We start from the raw sequence: 19,734 nt of genomic DNA, 5'->3' as shown, positions 1-19,734 counted from the left end.
AATGTTACAAAAAACATCTGCATCGTAATTTTATTGTTACAAATGACGGTATAGGCCCAGATTTTCACAATCTGGGGATCCCTACTTTAAATAGTATTTCTACTTCCTTAACAAGACTTATTTCCTGGTTAAGACATCAGCAAAAAAACCATATCATGAGGGATCATTTTGAAAGCACATTAATGGGATTTATTTTACTGATAGAAAGGCAGTTTGATAAATAGGTGATTTGTATTTTTAAAATCCAGGTTGCTTTCATATTTAGAACAACTTAATCATGAAGCCATGAAGTCTGTCAGATAAAAGTTTACCTCACGACCTCATGGTGCATCTCTCCCCGTCTCCAAACTGGCTTCCAGCAGCAGCTCCTCCAGCTCTTGTCCGCAACTGACACTCACTGCACACGGGACACAAAGGACACATTTAAAACCAAACACAAATTCCTCACCTAAAAGTAACTGTACATGTCACTTCATATAAATAGAGCGGTTGTTACAGCGACTCACCATGCTCCATCACACAGCTGCCGGGTTTTGGGCTTTCAGAGTCGAGAAGATGGAGGGAGAACTCCGGTTTCAGGCCGTTGGGTAGAGCTGAACCGATAATCTGTTCCTCTGGAGCTTCGGCGAAACACTCGTCCTCGTCCTCAGAGCTCTCCTCGAGTGAATCTTCGTCTGGGACTGGAGAGACATACTCGGTTGCGGCAGGTTCGGTACTGTTCGAGGCGTCTCCTGCTCCAGGGTTTAACTCCTGAGCTGCTCCCTGAGTGACAGACGCTTCCTCAGTCTGGACAGAGAGGACAGGCTCTGCTTCCTGTTCATCAGCCTCAGTTTCCTGCTCTAGACAGGGTTCCTCTTGGGTTGGTTGGCTGACCTCTTTCTCTGGTAAACTGGGTTTTTCATTTTCTGAAAAGTTGGTTGGTGCTTCCTGTTCTTCCTGTAGTGGAAGTGTCTCCTTTTCTTCTGTTTGGTTCGACGTCTGGCGCTCCTCTGTGACAGACTCTAGCTCATTCTGTAGCTCTCCCAGAGCCGGCTGCTGCTCCTCAGTTTGAACCGCAGCGATAGTAGTCTGAGTTTGACTCAGTTCCTCTAACAGTTTACACTCTGTGCTGACTTCTGCCTCTAAACGGCCTTCCTCCTCCTGTTCCTTCACCTCTTCTCCTTCCTCTTTTCCTTCTTCACAAGTGGCCTCATGTTTGGAGTCTTTGATGCCCTCTGTCTCCTCCTCAGTGGGCCGAGACGCTGCTTCCTGCACTGATGAGGAGTCTGAAGGCAGGGCTGGTGCTGGTTGACTTGGGTCTGTCTCCTCTGGATCTAAAGTGCTAGCTGTCACTTCCTCTGTGGGGGGGCTTGTAGACTCTGGCTCTATCTCAGTTTTTAGTGCTACAGGCCTCTCCTCTGTTGGTGCACAGTATGTGGAAGGAGCGGCTGAGCTCTCTGTCCCCTCCTCCTGTGTCAGTTGTGTTTGGGATAAAGGAGGTGTCTGCTGTGTTGAGGGTGTGTTCACGTCTACAGGCTTCTCTGAGGCCTCTTTCGGCTGGCGGGGGGCTGCAGGTGTGCTCGTCGGAAGTTGTAGCAACTGAAACTGCTGCTGCTGCTGCTCAGGGGGGCTCTCCACCCGAGTTACCATAAAAATCTTGTGACCCCTCCCTGGACTAGAGACGGATATACAGCGACCAGGAGAAGGAGGGGTCCCGGGGGGAACTGTTGCCTCTGTGATGGTGATGCCTGAAATAACATTGGGCCCAGGGGCAGGTGAGGCAGATGGGGGTAAGGATGTAGCTGAGGCACTGCGGAGGGGCTGTGTCTGGGTTTGAGCAGAAGTCTGGCTAAAGCGAGTGGAGGAGTTTGATGTGGAAGAGGACTTTGTTACCACCTCCTCTCCGTCCTCATCATCAGTGTCCGAGTCCGAGTCCAGGATCATTTGAGGAATGCTCGTCTCGGTGCCCTCTCCTGGCTGGCTGACTGTCTGTCCTTCATTTCCTGTTGCTTCACCTTTTTCCTCTCCCTCTTTCCCCTTTGCGTCCCCTGTCTCCTGTGCTGCTGGTTCTTCCTCTTCTTCTTCTCTGGTCCCATCCTCCGTGGCGATTTCAGCCATGGATGCCGACTGCCTCATCATCTGCTCTGTTTCCTCCTTCTCCTTGGCAAGGATGAAGTTCCTCTTACAGCCGTTCTGAATCTCAGCCAGCAGGGCGCGCTGGGTCTCAATGAAGCTCTTTACCTGAGGGACAACAAATAAAGGAATGTCTCAAACATGGGGCATAAACCACAAGAAATAAGAAAAACAATTTAATCAAAGCAATTCCTACAATGTCTTTGGAGCCCTTAGGCTGCTTTAGGTCGGAAATGTTTTTACTTAAAGACGCAATGCTCTTTAAAAAGGAATAGCCGGCAGCGCTACGGTTGCCTACGGGTCGAGGAGACTTCCAATCATTCTCTCCTCATTTCCTCTCCATACAACTATTTACTAAGATACATATTAAAGTAAGACATATTTGGTGTTACATAAAAAATAGACACCCCCTGCACACAAATAATAAGATATTCAGGAGCACACAGTACAGTAGAGTGTTTTCTTTATTACTCTATCTTTGGCTACGTGCTGTTTGGCACTATTTCCCAAGAAAGAAAAAAATCCCCTTGGGGAAAATAAAGTGTATCTTATCTTTATTTTCCATCTTTCTTATTTTATTAAAACATTTTTGTTGAACTATGTTCCATTCCTTTACTTCCTCCCCAGTATCCCCCTCCCCCTCCCCCTGCCTTGTCTCCATGCTCACAGTTTCTTTCTTGGGCTCCCGGTCCAGGTCGAGCCGCAGCAGCGAGGTGTTGACTTTGAGAGCGAGCGACAGGGCCATCAGTCCGCCCGTCTTTATTTCATTCTCTCGAAGGTCCAGGCGCAGCAGTCTGGGACTCTCAGCGATGAATTCAGCCACAGCCACGGCTCCTAGAGCGCAAACAACAGAAGGAAAGAGGAGTTAACAAACAGTCAAACAGCAAATCCTCCACAAAAACCCAACAGACACTAGTCCCCACCTTCGCAGGACAGTTTGGTGGAGGCGAGGCCCAGCCTGAGCACAGAGCGGTTGCCAATCAGGCCGTCTTTCAGCTTGTGCACCCCTTCGTTACCCACGGAGTTATGGCCGAGGTTCAGAGTCTCCAGACTCTGGGTGCATGGCTGAGGAAGGGAGACAAACAACAGAGATTTGATGTGTTAACGATGTTTTAGTTTAAAGCTATGGGAAGGCACTTCTTTTAACAGCTGCCGTTTGTCAGTGTGTTTCATGGTGTTCATGAAATGTGTGTACTATCATATGAACCATTTCAAAAGACTTAAAAATATGTAATGTATTTTATCTTACAGAAATACAGTATGCATTTATTAGTATATGGGTTCTTTCAGTATCTTAAGTAGTCTTGACATTTTTGAGAGTCTTGATTAAACTGCATTCCCATTCATACTAAAGTTTTCTATCCAGTGAGCAGACAATAAAATAATGATCCTGTCTGTGGACGAGAGCTGATACAGAGCTGCTGGTGGCTGCAGGCCTAAGAGAGATGCACTTTTTTCAGTGTACAAGAGATGTCTGTTTCTCTGTTTATTATCAGTGTACAGCCCTTCTTCTTATACCGTTACGGTTAAATATCCAAGGTCACCATCTCATTGCAATGTGGAGATAACTCTCACTGTGGTAATGAATCACACATGGCATGTCCTTTATCAGCATGAATAACGTTTTAAGTGCATTTCTGTTTGTCCTGCAGCAAGCGCCAGCCTTGGACAGATTACTCGGGAAGAAATTTCAAGTATTTTTCAATCCAAAAGCACAACTATGATGTGTTCCTGAAACACTTTCATGTGCCATAATTCTCAATACATAACATCTAAGAGGTTGGAGGCATTCATTTGGATGTTCTTGTTTGGTAAAATCTTTTAAGCTGTAGTGGTTACAATAAACATGGTGCAGTTGCAGAATAATAGGCATTTAATATTGGCTCACAAACTTCTGAGTGGTTCTATTAATACGACACAACAGTATTAAAAAGGCAGGCTTAATGTAAACGCTGTCGTACAAAAACAATGATTGAACAATGTGTGTGGCGATAATGACGCTATCACTCCAATACAGACATGAGACCAATAGCTTTAGTAAAGGATTATCTTTGTCAGGCTGCTGTGAAATCAAAACAAGATAATGGAGAGAGTCACTCACGCGTCTACACAGGTTTATCAGGTAAAGGAGTCATTCATCTTACAATCAAAGACTTGTTGATGTTGTTTGTCTATCAGACACTAAGGAGGTTTAAAAGTAACATGATCAAATGATGTGTTTAAATCTGACTATTTACATTACTGTGGAGCAGCTTCACTCTCTGTTATCAGTCATACAGTGTATATGTGTACAGGGCTTTTATTTTGAAAGATAAGATCAGTTGAATGTTACTGTGATGTTCTGCCATTCACAATGTGGGATCAACAAATGAGTTAAGACTCTGAACTTCGCGGTTCAGACTACAACTAATAAGGAGCCAATATAAATGCTGATGATGTCATTATTCTACACCAATTACAGTGTGCAAAAAACATTTATTTTATACAGATACGGTAAAGAAACGTGGTTGATTTCCACATGTTTTAGGTTTCAAGAGGTAAAAACAGAAATTTTAAGTGTGTGAGTTGTGTTATTGTCCCATAGTGTGTATGTGTGTGTGTACCAGTGCCGCAGCGAGGTAGCCCATGCCATTGTGTGTGAGCTGGTTGTTCCATAGCACCAAGGTGACGAGGCCTTTCCTCTGCTCTTTTAGCCCTTCACACACGTAGGCCAGACCTGCGATGACAAACCGAGGCGGAAACATTTAGTACATCTGTGTTTAAAATATCAACAAAATCTCATGTGAATTACAAGAAATTTGAAGTGTTCTGGTCCATTAGCAGCGGCTTGAATGCAGTGTGTAGCTTTTCTAGCAGTAAGATAACCCTAACAAACGTTATAAGATGAGACGTTTTATTTTACAGAAGCTAAACATTATTTTAAGATACACTTATTTCAACAATCTATTTTGATGCGCTCAGCTAGGCTCTAATACAACAACAACAACAACAACATCACATCTTGTGTATTTGCATTTAGAAGTGCTGAGTCCGAGAAGCTCAAGTGAAAAGGGAAAAATACTGTCTTTAATCGTGGAAACGTTCAAAAGTAAGCAAACAAAAGAGGGCCAAATGTAATACTTTGCTTATTGGCTGGGAGGTAAAAAAAAAAGTAAGTTAATCATATCGTGAATTTCAATGAAACCAAAGTATTATAACAAAATACGACTGGTGATAATGCAGTGAACAGATGATCCCAATCCCTATTGCTTCCTCATTATAAATAACAACTATGTACTGCAGCTGGAGAATACACAGAGGCACACTAAAATGATCTGAGATAAGGCCCACTGGTTTTTACTCCCCCACATACCACAATACTTTGTGTATGAAAACATGCCCATATGTAGACCATTTCATTAGTAATGAGTGTTTTATGCATCTGAACAATACTTGAATGGCTTGTATTATGTTCTGTTTGTTCTATTATTTTGCATTTATGTGGGTCAATATACTATCATTTCATCTAAGTTTGTGAACAAGGTGAAAAATAAACACATCTTTTCAACCAAATAGTACAAACTAAAATCATAAAAAGCTACAGTGCAATGTACCAGAGTCCAGGATGTGGTTGTTACGCAGGTCCAGGATCTGAATGTTGTAGTTGAACTTGAGCAGGTTGCCAAGTTGAGCCGAGTCCTGCAGGCCGTTGAGCTTGTTGTCTGCCAGGTACAACTCCCGCAGGTTCATGTTCATCTTCAGAGCTGTGGCTGTGCAGAAGAATTAATGATATAAGTAAGGTACGGGAAGAAGAAATATAAAATGTCAGGAACAGAGGAACACATTCAGAAATGGGGATTATCTAACACTGGGTTGAAAGAGAAAGCCCTCTGGGAATCTTACCCAGTAACATGAGCGGTCTGCCCGACAGACCAGCGTTCTCCAGGTGGAGGACTGCCAGGCTGCCGCTGATTCTCAGTGCTCGTGCTACAAAGGGAGCCGAGTGGTCCAGCAGAGGAGTGTTGCGTGCATCCAGGTACTGCAGGGAGCTCGTCTGAGGGGGAAATCACCAGCAGAGATGCAAATTAATGGACTGAGATGAGGATGTTTTGAGGATTATAAGCAATCAAGTATGAAATTAGAGGACCTATAACATCTGGCTGGAACAGAAGTATCCCTAGTCCTTTATTCCTAATCCTGTAACCTCTAGTTAGCCCCGATTACAGTTGATGCCGTTAACCAATGAACACCAGTTAAGAGTTAATCAGATTCCATACATTATCCTCAAATGAACACATGTAAATGTCGCCTCAATGAAAGCACTTCAATGTTGGTTTGCATCTGCTACATCCACGGCCTATCGGCAGGGAAACAAAGACACACTTGTCAAAGTATAAGTGTGCTAAGATATTGGGCTGAAATTAGCTACTGTGGCTTTTTATTGACACGCCACCACACCATCAAGCTATTCACTGGTGTCTGCAGACAGCTCTTTATTAATCATGAGGCTTGGAAGAGTGTAAAGGAATGCCGTTTATAAACCCTGATCAGATGAGACATTAGCTTCTCACAGTCATGGTGGTTATCAAAATATCTCCGAGGTTTGGTTATTGCATCATTAGTGTCTGTGTTTCATAATTTGCTGTTTTCCCTCTAGGAAGTTAAATCATGAAGTACACCTTGGATAAACAAATAAATAGGCCACATATAATTAATAAAGACATACAATTTGTGGTTTGGCTAACGGATTAATATTGTTCACTGCGAACCGATCCAAAAATATCCACAGCTCCACAATCTAGCTCCCTAATAGACTCATTAAAAAGATTGTTTATTGATCATACATTTGGTTTAGTATTGTTCTTTGTAAGTATCATCTAACGCTTTTCCTTACACCTGGAGATCACAGTATTTGAGCTCCTCTCTTTTTGTCTGACACAAAACAAAAAGTTCCTTCACACAGTCTCTAAACAGCAGCTGTTGGTATCAAAGTGTTTTCAAACATACGTTGCTCGAGAGGTTGAGTTAATGTGTTTGCATGGAAAACCATATTAGAATCGTTATCAGTGACGATTGACATCAAAGAGCATCAAAACAGGCACATGATAGACCTGAGGAGCAAGTGAGGACAGGTGGAAAACCTTATGTCTGAGTGCTGACAGAAAACAGCACAGCAGGACTTTATCCAGAGATAAAAAACGGTGTTAGATCCATCTTCCCTCCTGGGCACAGAGCTACAATTACTGAAGTAGAGCCTTAACGTTAGAGGTAGTTTGGGACAACACACCTTCTTTACTGGCAAAACTAAATGAAATAAGATAAAATATCTGGCCTTGCCACTGAGAAAAACAAACCCTCAGACCGGTGTGTTTTTTTGTTGTTGCTTATAACCCTTTGAGGAAAGACAATCTCTGTCATAATCCTGTTTATTCTGCCAGAATTTAGCCTGTAATCCCTTCATACCGTTTTATTACTTTTACCGGCGCTGCGCTGAGGAACAGCATTCAATCAAATATCAAGCAGACAAAAACAAGGATGACTTTTAGATTTGTCTGCCTCTAATGGTACAATTGATGTTGTTTCATTGCTTGAAAGTGTTTATCCGTTTGAGTATTTAACTATTTTTAACGATACGAGGCAAGTATGTGGCAGGACTTTACTTCCCGTGCAATTATCGTCTTAAAGCATTAAAGAAACACAATTATTTCCACTGTATACTTATTATTGAAAATAGAGGTGAATTAGCCTGAACACAGAGATTATGTTGCATATGCACAACGGGGCTTGAAATGTTTGTATGCCCCATTCTAAAAGTAAATAAATAAATGCATGTTATCCTCGTGGTCGGTTATGAAGCACCCTTCATTTTTGTAGAAATCCAGGATTACACCAAATAGCTTTTGAAAAATTAAAAAATCCTGGGGCCATTTTGGGTTAAAACTGTTCTCACTTGGATGGATTTTTGTTTTTGGATTGGAGTGCTTTGTTGATCCATAAATGTATCATAACCTTTCCCATCATGTCCTTTTTCTCTCACCTTTCTCATCATATGAGCTGCGGCCTGCCATCCCCGTGTGCCGATGTGCTTGTTGAAGGAGATGTTGAGATGTGTGGCAGACTCGTAGTACTCGATCATGTCAAACAGAGCTGACGCACCCTGAGGAGCACAGACAGAAAAGAAGGGGAAAATGCTAATTACATTTCAGATCGAAATCACACAGTTTTAAACAGACAGCGTGTCACCGTGTTAAAAGTCCTTAAAGGGATGTGAGGACATATAATGTGGAGCAGCTGTAGTTGCCATGGTAACAGTCCCTCTGAGTAGGTGAGGTACGTTGCAGGTAAAAAGTCAGTGGACATTTAAGTAGTGAAAAACCTGCTACCATCTTCTAGATAATTCTGAATGAGTGGTTATTTTAGAGTAGGGGCAAGACTTTCAATTGTTATGTTATTTAGAATTGATCTGAAAAATGCCCCTTATGATCAGGGCATACTTTTTTTTTTGAACCAACAGTACAAACCCAAAAATATCACTTTCTACAATACATACAAAAATGTGAGATTCTGGAAGCGTCAAAAAGATTGCCATATTCTCTTTAAATAACAAGGTAAGTATTAAAACAGTTGGCCATTTCTTTAATGTAACCAGTCAATTGTTTAAGCTGTGTTCATAAGACAAACACAAAGATCTGCATGAATGACAGGCCTTGAAATTGTGCAAAATTATGGGCATGCCGTCCTGTTTGGCAAAGGAGCAGATTAAGGACTTAAGTCGATTGTCAGGTGATGCATTCAAAGGCCTCATGTGATCACAGTGTTTTAATCTCATCATGGTTTTGGTAGAGGGGATTCATCTCCTTCATGTATCACTGATTCACAGACGATGCGACGGTGTTGACAATTGATTTTTTGTTGCTTTTCTGCATCTTTTCAACAATGTTATCAGCATGGTTTAACAGTAAAATGAGCTATTGGGTCTTTAGCAGTCATGAGAGGCTTATTTGTCCATTGCGTCTTTCACACAGCAACAGTTAAAGCAAACCTAAAACACCTCAAAAACCAAAAGACAGTGGTGAGTTTGCTCCTGTGCAGTCAAAGGCAAGATGTGACTAGCAGATTAAGAAGGGAGCATCAGTGTAACCCCCACTGAAGCTGATAGAAAGTAACAAATCAGACAGGCTGCTGCATAGAGTCTCATAACCTTTTTCCTTTTGTGTGTGTACACTGGGAGACTATACACAAGTGTGTTTATCTAAAGGGTGGGAGGAGATGAGTCACAACCAGCCAAATAAAGGACAGTCTGTGTTAATGCTCCCTATGCCTGCTGCTCCCCAAGCTTCTTAAAACATATCACCAAAACTATTTCTCATCCTTTCATCCTCCCAAATCATTCCCAATAAGACGCCTGTCACTCCCATCTTCTCGCTTCCCCATTCAATTCATTTTCTATCTCTCATGACTCATTTTCCCCCATAAATTCCTCTTGTCCTTTCTGTGGTTTATTTCAACTGAGCCCAAAAGGAGACACTTGTCACAGATTGAGCTGCTGCTCCATGATGACTCAGTCACTGACTCAATTATCTCATTTATGTATATTTCCGGGGCAGCGCTTCATGTGGGTGGAAAAAAGTGCAAACGTCACTCTGCATTTGTTAAGGTTTTGTGAAGCTCTGGATTGAGTAAAATTTAAAAAAAAAAAAGCATATGTAAAGTAGAGTTGATGAATAAAACTGCTTTAATTTAGTGTGGGGTTTAAATAAGAAATATATAATGAAACAGACTAGAATTCGGACACTTCACTGGTGAAGTATGATTACACAATAAAATGAACCTGCATGCAACTGTGCAAATTATGATCCACTGGAGAGGGAAATCAATTAACCGAGACCAGGAGATATATTTATATTTATATATTGTCTATCCCATGTTGTGGGGCTGGACTATATCACAGAAACCCTATACGCACCCATTCATCTCAGTTCTAACACAGGTAGAGGCATGAAACTATCACTAAACATTGATCAGTGAAATAGTAGAATACCACCTGCAGCGTGTGTCCTGGTACATGGCAAACAGAAAACAAGAACTGGCTCAAAAACACCAAAAAAGGAATGAGTTATTCCTTTCCTTTAGACCAGGTGTGTCTACACTGTACTATTTAATGGATTGTACAGTGTCCTTGGGTGCTGTGTAATGTGCCTCCATAATCACTTTCGTGAAAAAATATGCCAACACGACAACATCACAGTCACAAAGTAGTATGAGTCACAGTACTGACTGAAGCTGTGTTGAAAAACAGCAGGAAATAAGGGGCTGAATTAGTTCTGCAGAGAACGGGTGAAAGTAACAGCATTTCTTTGCCAGGAATAGAATAATGATGCAGTAATTAAAGTGACCCTTCCTGCCCTAAAGAAACGTATCCTATGTGGCTCTGGCTTAAAGCAGAGCTCCTGTCTGTGCGTCATGTGTATTTGGAGCTCTGTGCGAAAGGAAGTAGCCAAGGCCAGGGTCCCTCTGCCCCACACTGCTGCACTGTCTGTTTGTGCGTGTCTACTGTGCGTGTCTACTGTCCGAACGTCCCTAATGGTGTTTACACAAATGGACATCTGGAGTAATCAGAAAATCCATGACAAACACTCCACATCCTGCCAGCACAGAGAGAGAAAAAGAGGATCAGAGGGCGACCGGGGGCAGAAACAGCAGAGAAAGAGAGAAAGGTTATCGATGAAGGATGGAAGTATGCTAGCTGCACTGAGGAAGATGAAGGACGGGAATGGGATGGAGACAGTTTTCAAAAGACAGGATCTTCTTACATCTTCATCCAGGTTGGTCTGCTCCAGGTCTATCACTTTAAACTGGATCCTCTTCAAAATCTCCTCCAGAGACTCACATGCTTTGTAGTCCAGCTTCTCACCTAAAGACATACATTGATAAAGTGAATCTCCTAATAAAAAAAAAATATCTGTGGGTATCTGTTGATTCCACAAGATGAATTTATAGTCAAGCTGATGTTTTGGTGCTTTACCTTTTAGATCTAAGCATTCATTGCGCTGAGTCAGGTCTTTCAGTTCCTACGGAAACAAAAGAAGCAGTGTCAGTAACAGTTCAGTTTGTGTATTACTCAAACTAAGCAGACTTTTCGCGTGTTGAAACGTTCACATCACACAGGAGGCAATTCAATGCATAAATGCTGGGGCTAAAACACATATCTAAGATTAACCTTAAAAGCATCTGGCCTAAAAGTACCACTACTACCACTGAGCATGTAGAGCTCTGTGTGTTCAACTACACCATGACATGTATCCTGTGATGTACTCTGACACCACAGCAGCACAGCTCAAAAAAGGTGGAAAGATATTTCACCTCTTGTCCTGGTGAAACATGCAACCAGCCCAACAAACACGACCACATAGGGATTGCTGCTCTAAAAACTATGTACCAGCAAATCCCCCTAGTTCACTGCCCGGCCCATTCAGCGTGAACCCAATAACCTCTGCCCTCGTGCCACACTGCCATCACTAGTCTGTGTGTGTCTGAACATACTGATGAAGGGTCAACTGTACGGAGGTTTCACAGCAGCCTGCATGACTCACTCCCAAAAACATGATCATGCGTGAAAGATGAAACATTTAAAAAGTGTGTTATTACATTGAGCAGGAAACACAATGACACTAAATGTAACACACTCTAGTAGCCGTGAAGATAATTCATCCATGAAACCGGCTGAATTATTCACTTTAGGAAGCATTTCATGAGAAACCATAAATGAAAAATGTCAACAGTTTTTTTCCTCAGTACATTCTCTGAAATAGGGTTTAATTAAAAACTCTGGATGTTCGTCATTAACCAGATGGTGATGAATATGTCAACACAACCTGACGCACATTTTGGGAAATTTCCCAGCAAGCGTTCTTTGTTTACAATTGAATGGAGCACCTGTCAGTGAGAATGACTTTATCAGTGTAAATGCCTCCCTGACAGAGCTGCCAGAACCCAAAATAGTGCATGACGCATAGTGTGCCTCTGCAAAAGTGGTGGTATATGTGTGTGTGTGTGTGTGTGTGTGTGTACTACATCAAGCTACTATTCTGATCTTATTCATTAGACTGTGTTATATCTTCACTGTTCTCATCAGTTTTTTTGTTCATGCATCAAGTGTGTTTTAGTTAAATAAGCTGCTTCAAAACCAGTTTGCTTATCCTGAAGTCAATAAAAACATTTGATGACTCGGCAAACACAGATAACACAGGTAGGGATGGATGACAAAATGTACAGCTTAAACTTGGAATAGACTGTACGGTTTCAACCCATTTCTGACCTTCTCTTAAGGCTCAAATCGCACAGTGTATACCGAGCTTTAGTCCAAATGTATGGGCACGGCCCTTAAAGGTGTCCTTTAGAGGTCCTACCTTACAACCAAACAGAGAATGGGTTGGATAGAAAGCCTGGTGTTGTGTCTGTTTCTTAGCTCATCACAAGGACTGGAAAAAACTAGCCTCGCTCTGTCGGAAGGTAAAATAAACTATCACCTCACAACTTCTCATTAAAGTCACAAGTTAACATTACTCAGTTGTTTAAGTGGAAAATAAAAAGTACAATTCACCATTTTACAGCACATATGTCTTTGTGCCAAGCTAAATACAACAGTCGGCTCCAACGTAAAAGTTTCTGGGATTCCCCCAATGGAAGCGAGACGTCAGTGGTGCATCAGCGTTCTATCATCTAATCCACACACACTCCGTCACGATTGGTTGTCACAGCTTATCTCAGACATCTGTCAGCAGTGAGCTAACCTGCCTTCAACACGCTGACTGACAATAGAAATGTAATAAACCGAACTTGTTTTATTGTGTCTGCACAGGAAGAAACCCACAACCTCGACAGACTGGGAGCTTTGTCCAATTATTGCATGTATGGTTAATAAGTTCAAAACACACATGAAGAGGAATATTTGTGAAACTTGCAGATTAAGCTTCATCAAATCCATCAAAATAGACTTGAAACAATCGAGTGTCTGTCCTTGGCGATGCACAAAGTGGACAAAAACAGTTCTAAAAATGCCTGGGTGCAACACATTGAAAACACCATTTCAGCGGTCTGCCTTTGAAATGGTTTATCAGTCTGTCTAGACGACATCAAAGGGTCCACTTGCTTAATATAGATGCAGCCCGCATGACCGTCACATTGTGTCTCTAATGAGAATAATAATGTGTCGCGCTGCTTACACCATAATAGAAGTAGGAGACTCCGCTGAAGTCTCAAAATGTTCATGAGCAGCAAACAATTGAATCCCTCATTTTGCATAGATTTACAGTATGCTCCCTGCAAAACAAAACCACCTCCTTCTAGATGAGCCAGTCTAGAGGGAGCAAAATCCGGAACTTCGAGAGAAATAAAGTGTGCACATGGGCTGTGTGTGACTCATTGCATAATAGGGAAACCACTGGTCCCAGAGGGAATAGCTGCTTCAGAAATGTGACACAAGGCTACCAAGTGTCCGGGTCTTAAGACTTTTGGGAGTAACTACGAAGCACGCATTCAACATGCAGCTTCTAAATAGTGACCCTTATAAAAACACACAGACACACTAACAAACAACCAGAAATGTACATAACCTATAGGGCCTCTGGAAAGCTGCCACGCGTACAGTGCAGTTGGACCTAATAAAGAAAGTATTTAGAGTGAAAGAGGGAAAAAACTGTAAAAAAGGAGGAGCTCCTCTTGCAAACCCCCCTCTCACTGGTCAGCCATTTGGTCTGACTGGCTTGTTTATGTGGCTTAGTTGGCAAGGATGACTAAGCAGAAATGAGAGGGGGCAGCATCGGACCAGGCAGCAAGGGATGGACAGAAGCCAGACATGATCAAACATGAGCAATCACTAAGCAATCACAGCCTCTTGTGTATTTCCACAAGTAACTGACACTTCTTTCTCTCAGCTGACCAGGCGTGTGGGGACTTCATGCAGAGTCTCTCTCCAGATCACAAATGTGTTCCCTCCCACACATGGACACACACCTGCCGGTACAAAATGTGCAAATCTCCAGTGGAGAGGCCCAGTTAAGGGTTTTAGGAGCGTGTGAGGCAGCAAAAATGTAAGTCAGAACAAACACAAGTAAGGACTTATGTGTCCCTGCTGCAAACCCAAGCACTGCCAGCTCCTCCATCTGACTGGAAGGGTAATTGGTTTGGTTAACAGGATGTTCAAACACAAATACAAGCCGAAAGAGAGAGAAGGCACAGCTCCGGAAAAAAATTAAGAGACCACTCCAAATGTTTCTTAAATCTTTATCTGTGTGGCAGCATCCAGCGTCTGTTGAATTCCAACACAGAGAAATGTTGTCAGTAGTTATAGATAGAATACAATACAACAAAAAAAGACATACCTATAAATAGGGGCTGTATCTGATTACATAAACAAAATCCTGATTATCGAATATATATGATCAACATTACATTACAGAATGACTATTTCTTAGACATTTTTTTAGACAGACAGTTATTGTTTTGACACTTTAACCTGAGCACATTTATATTGCTTTGCTATGCAGTACTTCACTCCAGTGCTCATTTTAAGTTATGGACAGTATGCCCTGGGGTTATGCACCCCACAGGCATTCGAATTATTGTCCGTCTAATATGGCTCGTCTCCACCTGTATACAAAAAAACCCCAGGAAACCTGCTCCCCTTGCTTCATGAAAACTCTACTAAAACACCACTTTACTGTCTTATACATGCAAAACATGGATCGTCCTCTAGTATCAGGTGATTTGTAGTTAAGTTAATAAATTCCTTTTGGTTTTCTGTGTTGATATATTCATATATCCTTGTATAACGTTAAATCACAATACAGATGAAGCACATACAAAAGACACGAGGTTGGTAGGAATATAAAAACGAACAGCCCTGAGGCTTCCCCCACTCGTTTTGAGGAACTGCTTGGGGGATTATGAGACACATGACTGTGCAGGCTAACCACAAGGGAAGGAAAAAAAGACATGAAACACTCATCGGTCTGTTGGGAGTAACAACCAGTCCAGCTAAATTAGGCTCACCTCTATATGGAGTCATGCCATGGTGCACCATGCCGTGCCTTCAAACCATGTAACCAGCCTTTCAAGTGCTTTCATCACCAGAAGCTAAGGTTTAGGACGTAGTAATTAGAAGTACATTGTTATCATGCTCACAACTATTATAATTACAACTGTTGTAATAACTCTACAACTTTTTGGTGGCTTTACCAGGAATTCCGCACAGTTTCCAGCCAGCTGCACAGTGCTGACTCAACCGGACTATTATCTATTATCATACATGTTGTACAGTGATATACGTTGTTATTTGCCCCGCAGAGGTTTGGACGTTGCCCAGCATGTACAGTGCAGAAATTGAGAGGCAGGACACACTGCAGCTAAAGTTATCAGTCAGTGAACTTGATGCTGCGTGATGTGAGCAGCACGCCCCTGTGTCTCCAGCTCTGTCAATACCTGATAAGTGTTGATTCAATAGCTTGCTGAACACTTTCTGGGGGGAGCTAATGAAGGATCCTGGCCTCGTGACTTTTGGTTATCAGCAGGGGGACACCTTAGGGTTAGTGGAAACTTTGGAGCACATTGAGATCTCCTGTTAGCAGCTTCAGTGACAAAGACTGCAGTACAAAGGGAATAAGTCACATCAATCTGGAGTAGAAGAGGAGTAAAAAAGCTCAGAAGCTGGAGGCTGTGAAGGATTTTCCAATTTGCTAAGAGATGTATGAGATTAGGAAGTTTTACTAAAATGACTCATTAATCAGTGGAAGCGTTGACACTTTTGCCTGTGTTCTAAATGTTGTGTGTGAGTGTCTTTGTTATTGTGCCGACACATCTTCTCATCTGTGCTGTGTGGTGGGTTGCAGCTCACCTGTATCTGTTTGAGCACTTTGGGTATGGGTTTACAGTTGAGTTTCTGACAGGCCTGTTTGTAGGAAGAGAGGATCTCCTCCACCGTCACATTCTGAGCTGCAAAACACGGCAAACACAGAAAAAGTTAGGATTACTTTGCCAACACACAGTCACAAGAATCAGACTGAGAAAATATAACCAAGAGTCAGGTTGAAATATTGTCTTATAATTTGATCTTTATTACATTTTCCCTTTTCTATTTCTGAATAATTATGCTGCACACTACTTGCATGCATTACATATAAGCACTCAGGAAGTTTTAATGCAAGGAGGTAAAAGCTTTTTAATCCGAAGCGGCTCTTCTCATCACTTATGGCTGCATGTTGTCGTATCATCAGTTTAAATGGTACTATCTAAATGGTATCTATGTTGTGTGCTTTGCAGTTCACAGCCTGTGCAAACACCACATATCAATAACAACATCTGAAAACAAACCAAGCATCTGAAATTGACTGCGTTTCATTTCTGGAACTTATCCTGCAAATCAACCCCCGGCTCATATTATCAACATTATGAAGTCTAGGACTGCAACACAAAACGGTCCTGGGAGCACTCTCTTAAGGGCTCCCCTACTTAAGTAAGCAAAGGAGGTATTGTTCTTGGTGTGTGTGAGTGGGTCAGCTGTCGCTGCCTTCCCAGACTGTTGCACGGCTAACTCCAGTCAGATGACAGGGCAACATTCAACCCCTCTGTTCTGGCTGAGAGATGAAGTGAGGCACTTGGGGAGGGAAATATAATGACAGAATCAAAGAAGAAAGAAGGGAAAAATTAGTGGTAGGGTGGGGTTAGGGTTCTGTGCAACTCACAGCCGGAGCAGCGCCTTCACCACAGGCCTTTTTCCAAGCCAACACATCACCAGACAGAAACCCTGACCGTTGAGAAGTTTAAAATCATACATGCCATTTTTGTAGGTCATTTATAAAACCAGGTAGCAAAAAAGTTGACATTGCCCAGCCTGGGATGTTACTGTGTGCATGCACACATCGCAGTGCCATCACCGGTGCAGCCAGAGTCGGTACATCAGATTACATTAACGCAAATAGGAAGCTACACATTATCCCAGACTTATTTTAAGCTGTAAATAGAGACGGATAAATAAATTCAGAGTAAGCAGAACAAGCTGACACAGACAGAAACAGCCCTATGCTAAGGCTGTACTACAGTACTGTACACATGCGGCTAGTGTCTGTGTGAATCGGACTTTTGCAGCAGTCAGCATTTTGGTTTCTCTCACCAAGGTGACAATTTGTCCGCTCCACTTTCAGTTCCCTCCAATCTAGTCTCCAGTGTCCTCCGTCAGTCCAACACAAGTTCATCACCCCGCCCCCCACTCCATCTGCACCAGGCAGTGGCTGAACAGACTGTGCATTTGGATGTTTGGATCTGTTTGTCTGTTTCTTTTGAATGTTTATAAGGTGGGACAAAGAGGCAGTTCACAAACCCGCATCAGCAGCCACGCATGTCTGATGAACTGTGTTATATATTCAGCTTCTCTGTTAACCACACGTCAGACGGTGGAGGAAAATACTACGAGAGACGATTCTGCAGGGATTCTGAAGTACTGGTGTAAGTGTACGTGAGATTAATTAAAGGGTAAGTCAGTGCCACATGAATAGGATAAAAACAGCCACATCAACTCTTCCAGTTGCTTTGAGCCCAGGCCAAAGAGACTCTCAAACATACACTCCGTAAGAGTTTGCTCTTGTATGTGCATAAAAACACAAAGAAACAGGTTGGATAAGGAAATGCTGACTGTTTTGTTCAGTGACAAGAAATATTAAATTATTCAAGTTCAGGACTGACAAATGCTTCGACTGTCTGCCTCGGGTTTTTAATAATATGGCTCTCCGAAATCCGTGCAAGCTTCCAGGATTTTGTCGGAAGCAAATGCAGTTATTAACTCCTGAAAATCTGTTGCAATAAAGTGCCACTTAATTTACCCAAATAGGTGCTTTTATCTACAAATGAAAGTCAGGACAAAGAACAGTAGATTTAACCCACAGGCCTCTCCCAACAGAGTGAGAGTGCAGTCTTGTAAATGTGTGCAGAACAGTGTGTGCGTTCCAGTGAACACTGTGTCCTTGGAAAAGTGTTATTGTGCAGAGTCGCTGCAGAGCAAGTGTGTGTGTAAACTTCCTGAAGGAAGGGTGGGGGGTAAAGCCTAGGGAGGGTCCACAGCATTTTCATTAATTACAGAAAGAGAAGGGGAGGTAGGAAATGGAAATAGAATAAAAGGTTCTACATGGTCTAATCTTTCATTACTGAGCTAAAAAGCAACACAAGCAGTGAGAGAAAACTTAGAGTGAACAACTCGGCATAAAATAAACAGAGTACATGAAATCAGGAAATAGTGATGAAGAGACAACGAAAACAGAATGGGAGAGCAACTCAAAAGCTTTGTGTGAACCAGAGGCTAGACGCTTCAGCCCTGCAGGATCATTAAGAGCTGAGCTCCAGCTGTTGCTCGCATTTCTGCTTGCTTTGTCTTCGTTTTATTGCACTCTCACCGGTGCTGCTAGTACATGTAAGGAGGGAGTGGTGGTGAGGGAGGTAGGCGATAGGTGGGGACAGGGAGGGAAAACCACTGCTCGAATCTTCGAAACATCAGGTTGAGAGGAAGTACAGAGGTAACGTTTGATAACAGAGTGCACTTAGAATCACAGTTCTTCCTTTGAGAGAACAGACCTTCAACTACCAAGATCAACCACTGAGATACCACTGCCTACCCTTTTGGAATTCAGCTGCAAATCCTCACACTTTACATAAATCCAATTAGCTCTGACTATCCCTTGGATAAAACCAAACCTGCTCTTCATGTTGTACCGAAAAGGAAGGGCAGCTGCAGTAGAACCACTTTGGATTAAGATTTCACGCCACTAGGAGAGAGAGACATGAGTGAAGGGAGCGTGTCCATCTCGTCTCTGACTGCGAGTCTGCTAAACGACACACTAAATCACTTGCTGCAAGCGTCGCCGAACTTGTGAGGGAAAACCACAAACAACGATAAAAATCTAGCTCGCTGACTCGGACCTACAGACGTAAATGTAGTGGGCTTCATGGAAAAGATAAGGAATATGATGGATGAGGTTCTGACTGCTATCTAGACATTTTGAACAAAGGGATCAACAGCGGGATGTTGGTTACCAAACTAACAAAGACGATATTGAAATCATCCAAATCAGTTCTGTGTGAATTCAACTGATCAATATCAACAGCTTTTGATCTTAAAAAGTTTCCCTTATTTCTAATTCGGGCTTGGAAACAAAATCTTCTATCGTGACATGGTTTCATTTAATAATTCAAATATTTGACATGACAAGAAATGGACGTCAAATAACCACATGGTGACGGCGACGCCTGTAGTATTTTCTCACTGAATTAAAAACTTGGGTGCAAACTTAAAATGCACAAAAACACTGTTGATTTCAAATCCATTTGATGTTGAGTTAGTGTGAATGTGAATAACGACACACATTATTAAGTTAACATGATGTTATTGTGTACACCCGTATATTTGGTTATACTGGATACCATTCCATTGAAATGATTTGATCCACTGCTGATGTAGGTGATATTGAAGGAAGTGGGGAATAAACTGGATGGCTGTCTTAGGGCGATAAAAAAGGTGCAGACTCAATGAGGAACAACGACCATAAATTAAATCACTTATTTAAGCTGAACAGGCGGCAGAGCTGCAACAAGTAGAGA

At 42.3% G+C, this 19,734-nt stretch overlaps 2 protein-coding genes across 2 annotated transcripts in view; both read right to left on the bottom strand.

The window, feature by feature from the left end:
- The window catches only part of LOC134880006 (ribonucleoside-diphosphate reductase large subunit), a 305,041-nt gene that overhangs the window by 72,033 nt on the left and 213,274 nt on the right, over window positions 1-19,734 (bottom strand). The gene's annotated exons all lie outside the window — the stretch shown is intronic.
- Window positions 1-19,734, bottom strand: part of ppp1r37 (protein phosphatase 1, regulatory subunit 37) — a 34,598-nt gene that overhangs the window by 4,238 nt on the left and 10,626 nt on the right. The window contains exons 2-12 of the mRNA XM_063906745.1: window positions 15,986-16,083; window positions 11,117-11,162; window positions 10,905-11,005; window positions 8,129-8,248; window positions 5,995-6,145; window positions 5,706-5,861; window positions 4,716-4,828; window positions 3,036-3,177; window positions 2,780-2,946; window positions 507-2,220; window positions 312-397 (exon numbers count right to left, since the gene is read on the bottom strand). Of these exons, the coding sequence (XP_063762815.1) occupies window positions 321-397; window positions 507-2,220; window positions 2,780-2,946; window positions 3,036-3,177; window positions 4,716-4,828; window positions 5,706-5,861; window positions 5,995-6,145; window positions 8,129-8,248; window positions 10,905-11,005; window positions 11,117-11,162; window positions 15,986-16,083 (2,885 nt within the window). The 3' untranslated portion in view covers window positions 312-320. The remainder of the gene's footprint in view (window positions 1-311; window positions 398-506; window positions 2,221-2,779; window positions 2,947-3,035; window positions 3,178-4,715; window positions 4,829-5,705; window positions 5,862-5,994; window positions 6,146-8,128; window positions 8,249-10,904; window positions 11,006-11,116; window positions 11,163-15,985; window positions 16,084-19,734) is intronic.

Source organism: Eleginops maclovinus, chromosome 18 (genome assembly GCF_036324505.1).
Source record: "Eleginops maclovinus isolate JMC-PN-2008 ecotype Puerto Natales chromosome 18, JC_Emac_rtc_rv5, whole genome shotgun sequence".
Lineage (NCBI taxonomy): Eukaryota > Metazoa > Chordata > Actinopteri > Perciformes > Eleginopidae > Eleginops > Eleginops maclovinus.
This window is presented reverse-complemented; position numbering and strand designations above follow the sequence as displayed.